Here is a 5,554-nt window from a genome sequence, read left to right as displayed (position 1 = left end):
CACTTCTTTCTTTTTAAAATATATTTTTATTGATTTCAGAGAGAAAGGGAGAGGGAGAGGGAGAGAGAAAGATATCAATGATGAGCGAGAACCATTGACCGGCTACCTCCTGCACGCCCCCCCACTGGGGACCGAGCCCGTGACCCAGGCATGTGCCCTTGACTGGAATCAAACCTGGGACCCTTCAGTCCATAGGCTGACACTATCCACTGAGCCAAACCAGCCAGGGCATAACTGTCTCCACTTCGCTGAGCTTTGGAATAAGGGTTTAGGGAGATGAGCCATGTAAGCACCTCGGACTTGTGGTGTGGTGCTGGGCACGGAGGCACCAGGCTTCAGCTCCCCGTCCACCCTCCCTGTACCTAGCCACTTCCTCATTCTAGTCAAGCCCCTGACCTCCCCCACCCAGCCCAGGGCCTCTCTGCAGGGGGAGGGGAGCAGGCCTCCATCTCCCTTTGCTTCCTGATCCCTTATATCAAGCATCTCAAACTCGTGGCCCACAATGAGTATTTTTGTGGCCCAACCAATATAAGGTTTCTAATACGTTTCTAATACGTTTTAATAAAAATTTCATTAACTTAATTTTTAAAATATCCTGTTATACATAGTTATTAATGATGAACTACAACGTTTGCTGACTGATCACTATAATCGTGTTGCCTTCATTTCCCTTACATGCCTTACGAGCAGGTGCACCATTTCTCTCCACTAACACTAGCAGCGAATATTTTGGCAGCCGATTGCCACATCATTAGTCTTGGACTGATTTGTTTGGTGTGCGCAACAGGAAATATTTCACTTTGGAAATAAGAAAAATAGGCTTGTGTTACGCTTATTAATTTGTGCAGTTATTCAGTGTCTGGTAAGTTAATATTCAAGAAAAATATTAATTTTTATTAAAATGTTGTTTTATGTTAACGATGACTCATTTATTTCAGCCCTTTGTATTCAGCAGGTCTCTATCGAAATAAACCTACGTTCCTATGAAAGCTGAAGCTTTCGTTTTTTCGTGGCCCACATACACTTACACCTTGTCTACTGGCCCGTGTTAGCCTTTGTGTTTGCCATGCTTGCCTTATATATTACCTGGGAAACCAAGTTGGCCCCTTCAGGCTCACCTTGAGGGTTTCAGAGGCTGGGGCTGCAGCTGCCCCGGGAAAGGCTGAGGAGAGCCTGGAGCAGGCAAGGGGGAGAAGAGCTCCATGGGCCCGAGGAGGAGACGGGGTGGGAAGGAGCAGGGGTGAGACACGGACACCCGAACTCTGGGCTCTCCTGTGCCTGCTGCTTGGGATAGAGGGCCTCTGAGTGGGACCCAAAGGGGCAGGCAGCATACGAGGCCTGGCTGGATGCCCTTCCTGGGACAGACTTGCCCACCCTGGTCTCTGTCACCCGGGTGCACTCTGCTGGCCCCCATCACAGGGGCTTGTTTTGGGGTTCCACCTCCCACCTGCCTGCCCAGCCGCCACCCTCAGGCCACCAGGTGCTTTCACCTCCACCCAGCACTTGCTTCCACGTCTGCCTGGACCAGCACGGGGTCCCTCACAGGAACCATGGCCCCTCCGCATGCCTCTCACCCACCCCTTGGGAGGTGGGCTGAGGCGGAGCCCAGCTGAAACCCCCTCAAACGCCCCCACTGACTATGGCACAAGGGGCAGCAGAGGGCAGGGCTGGGCCCACCCTGCTGTCTCCCTCCAGGCAGGTTCCTGCCGTCTCTGGGCAGCCTTGACTTTCCTCACCAAACTTGGTGAGGGCTCCTCACAGCACAGGCGCCTGGGTGGCAAAGCCCCCTGCCTTCTCCAGGACCCGGACAGAGGGGTTTAGAACCCCGAGCCCAGGGCTCCTCGCTCGGTCTGGAAGTCTGGCACCAGGAGGCGCGGGTCCTGCAGGGCCTCCCTTCCTGGTTTGGGCCATTGGGCATTAGAGCAGGTGAGAGGCAAGCCCTCCACGTCCGCCCCTGGCCTACTGCCCCCATCGCACTGAGCAGACCTTGGGCTGAGATCAAATCCGCTTTAATGGGGGGTGGCTCCCAGGTCCTGCCTGGGTCCCAGGGGCTGGGGCGCCGGCCAGGCCCATGGCCTGCTTACTCTTGCCTCCTTGTCTCCCCTTTTTGGTGGCTGAGGCACCAGACTTTCTCTTGCTGGGGGGCTCAGCCCGAAGCACAGGGGCCGCAATGGTGACGGCGGGGGGCCCGGGGCAGGGTGGTGGCTCCTCATCGAGCGCCTTGAAGTTGAAAAAGTAGTCCACGTTGGACACAGTGTCCAGGATCTCGGGCACGCTGTAGTCGAAGGACAGCAGCTCGTCCGGCAGGTGCAGCGAGCGGATGTCGCTGGAGGAGTCATCCCCACCACCCCCGCTGTCGGGCAGGGCCGGCCCCGGGGCCTTGCGCAGGGACCCCTCGGGCTCGGCACCCCCCGGCAGGCAGTCGAAGAGCTTCATGGCGTCTTCCAGCAGCACCTTCTCAGGCAGCACGAAGGCCCTGGCGGCCTCGGGGGACCTGGTCTCTCCCTCCTCCAACGGGGGTGCCTTGGGCCCCCCAGGGCCTGGGGGGTACAGCAGGCCCGGCCCAGGGCCACTGCCCTGCAGCTCCTTCGCGGGGAAGGCTGGGGACTCCCCGGGCATGTGGAGCTGGCTCACGCGACCCTTGAGGCGGCCATAGCCCCCGGGGGGCCGCGCGGCCTCCGCAGGCAGTGCGATGACCACAGGCGGCAGCTGGTTTTCCTGGGAGGGCAGCAGCGGTGGCAGGGGCACCAGGCCTTCCTTGAGCAGGGGTGGGGGCAGCTCCACAAAGGCGGGGGCTCCCCCATCCCCCATAAAGCCCAGGGCCTCAGGCCCGGGCCCCTCAGCGGGGAAGTAGGGCAGGAGGTACTGGGGGCCCCCGGGGACTGGCTGGAAATGGGGGTACGGTGGAGGCGGCACCGGGGCCTTGAGGTAGTGCTGGGACTCTAGGAGGTAGGTGCTGGGTGAATTGGGGCCCCCCACTGGCACCCCACCACCCGCTGCTGCCAGCTTGTACAGGGACGCCTGGCCAAAGTCGGTGGTGGCCCACTCGATTCGGTAAATGCGGGGGTCAAAGAAGCAGCCGCAGGGCGCCATCTGGAAACCTGCGGGCCCAGGAGGGTGGCCCTGAGAGGGCAGGGCTACAACCTCCTGCAGGGGAGGGGGAGTGAGATGGGGCCCTAACCCGGGGCCTGTGGACATGGCCTGGGCTTGAGGTGCCGTGAGGGCCAAGAGCAATAGGCCTGTCAGACGGGCACAGACCTTGGTCTGGGAGCCCTTTTGGGAAACAAGGGCGGGAATTCTGCTTCGAGGAGCCTCAGAGGCCACGGTGGAGGCAAGATGGCCCTGCCTCCCCCAACCCACTCCCGGGTGCAGTCAGGGTTGGGGGGAGGCCAGTACCTGCTGGGGGGCCTGGAAACACCTCTTTCTCCAGGTTTGGGGGGTGATACAAGTTGGAGGAACCTGTGAACAAAGGCAGGCTGGTAGTGGGTCCTGAGGCTGGTGGGCAGGCCCCACCCCCACCCAACCCCACTGCTCCCTGACGCGTACCCACAGTGGGGAGAGGCTCTGTGCAGGCAGGAGTGGGCTGGCTGCCTGGCCCCTCGGTGCCATCCAGGCCCCGAGGGCTGAAACCTTCTTGGGGGGCTGCAGGAGTGTAGAAGGGCTTCGGGTGCTGCATGGAGGGGGGCAGCCTGGGCAGGCCCAGAGGGTGGCAGGTGGGAGCACAGGCAGCCCACCCAGAGAACAGCTCAGAGGTCGTGCAGAGTTCTGTTTGCCTGGTTGCTCCGGGCAGCAGGTTCCAGCCCGATGGTCAGGATTCCGGGTATTGGAGGTGGGGGAGGGTGGACAGGGATCGAAGAGGAAACCAAGGCAGCCACAGACAGGTGTCACGGTGTGGGGCAGATCCTGGGCCTAGTACACTGCCTTCTGCCTTTACCAGCAATGCCAATCTAATAGCTCTGAGGCCCCTTCCTCCAGGCAGCCCATCCTGATCTACATCCCCACAGGCCAAAGTTCCCCCTTTATGGTTCCCCCCAAGAAGCCCCAGCGGCTCCTTTATGTTCAAGGCCTCTCTGGGCATCAGCAGTGGCCTGCCGCGCGACTTTGGTGAATGAGGGAGGGAGGAAGGGAGCTGCCAGGGACAGGGATGGGCAGGTGTCCAGGGAGAGCTCCCGGGGGTGGGAAGGGGCAGCCTCGGGGTCACAGAAAGGCCTGAGTTTTAAAAGAACGAAGTTTATTGTCTTCTCACTCGCCACAGCGCCTCCGATGCCCTCCCACCCCTGCAGCTACTTGTATGCATTGGCCTTGTGTTTTGGCACGAAGACGAAATTGGGTGGCACAGGTCCCAGCAGCATCTCACTGTGAGGGCAGGCGGAGCGGCAGGGTCAGGCCTGGGCCGCACCCCCCGACCCAGGACGTGCACCCCCTCCCCCGGCTCCTCGGTCCCAGGCACCTAATGCGGATCCAGTCGGCGGCCCTCTGGCTGGCCATGAGCGTCTCCAGGTAGTCTCGGCCCAGGTAGTAGGGGGGCCGCTCGTTGATCCTCTGTGGGAGCCGCTCCAGCAGACCCACAGGCACATACCTGCAGGCAGGTGGGGACAGGGTGGGCCAGGCTGGCCTCACCGACACCCGCCCCGCGGCAGCTCCGCACCCACCTGCACAGGAAGGACAGCCACTCAAGCAGGAAGCGGCGGGTCTTCTCCACGCCCTGCGTGTCCGAGCCCCAGTGTTCCAGGCCGTAGTTCGTGAAGTCCCGCAAGATGTCCAGGCGCTCGGATGAGGAGATGTCCCAGTGCCGCTGCTCCTTGATCTCCGTGAACAGCCACGGCTTGAGCAGGGCACCACTGCAGGGCCGGGAGTGGTCAGAGGCCCCAAACCCACAGTCCCTGTCCCTCCAGCTCTGCAGACTCTCCAGCTGCTCTAGAAGCCTTGAAGCCCAAGAGTCCCAACCAGCACCCCAAGCCAACAGCTGCAGAAATTTCTAGTCCCTCCGGCCCCGGCCAGCTGCAGCCCTGCCATCTCTCTGCACAGACAGCCACCCGCTGGGGATAAATGGACCAGGAGGCCAAGCCATTGGGCTGAGGCACTGTGACAAACGGGACAAAGCTCAGACACACACTCACCCTCCCGGAGCTGCAGGCCGGGCCCAGGGGCAGCTCCAGATAACCCCCAGGCCCCGGGCCCACCTACCGGGCAATCATGATTCCAGTGACACCGGTCTGCATGGCGCAGTTAGCGTCCTCATAGGATAAGATGTCCCCGTTTCCTGAGGGGCAGAGATAGGGCCTCAGGGAGCTGCCTACAGGCAGGAAAGCCAGCTCCGGGGGAGTTCTTGCCAGCCCAGCAGCCCCCACTGGGGCAGGGAGGGGTCTCAGGTGAGAGTTGGGGACCCACCGAACAGGGGCATGGGGCTGGCTGCCGCCACGCACTGCTTGATGTACTGCCAGTCGGCCAGCTTGGTGTAGCGCTGCTCCCGAGAGCGGCCATGCAGCTAGAGAAAGAGGGGCCACACAGGGAGGGAGGGAGGGGAGGCAGGACATCAGAGAGAGAGAGAGAG

At 61.4% G+C, this 5,554-nt stretch overlaps 2 protein-coding genes across 2 annotated transcripts in view; both read right to left on the bottom strand.

The window, feature by feature from the left end:
* Positions 1 to 2,009: 2,009 nt before the first annotated feature.
* PRR22 (proline rich 22) lies at positions 2,010 to 4,117 on the bottom strand. The gene is given in 4 exon segments (XM_006764244.2): positions 2,010 to 2,045; positions 2,047 to 3,101; positions 3,397 to 3,459; positions 3,547 to 4,117. Coding segments are annotated over 4 exon segments (1,284 nt in total). The 5' UTR covers positions 3,677 to 4,117.
* Positions 4,118 to 4,214: 97 nt separating this feature from the next.
* The window catches only part of DUS3L (dihydrouridine synthase 3-like), a 5,056-nt gene continuing 3,716 nt past the window's right edge, over positions 4,215 to 5,554 (bottom strand). The window contains 5 exon segments of the mRNA XM_006764245.2: positions 4,215 to 4,356; positions 4,451 to 4,579; positions 4,653 to 4,841; positions 5,188 to 5,263; positions 5,392 to 5,488. Coding sequence (XP_006764308.1) covers positions 4,284 to 4,356; positions 4,451 to 4,579; positions 4,653 to 4,841; positions 5,188 to 5,263; positions 5,392 to 5,488 — 564 coding nt within the window. The 3' untranslated portion in view covers positions 4,215 to 4,283.

This window comes from Myotis davidii, unplaced genomic scaffold (genome assembly GCF_000327345.1).
Source record: "Myotis davidii unplaced genomic scaffold, ASM32734v1 scaffold341, whole genome shotgun sequence".
NCBI classification, from domain to species: Eukaryota; Metazoa; Chordata; class Mammalia; order Chiroptera; family Vespertilionidae; genus Myotis; species Myotis davidii.
The sequence above is the reverse complement of the archived record's forward strand: the minus strand, read 5'-3'. Positions and strand labels throughout refer to the sequence as shown.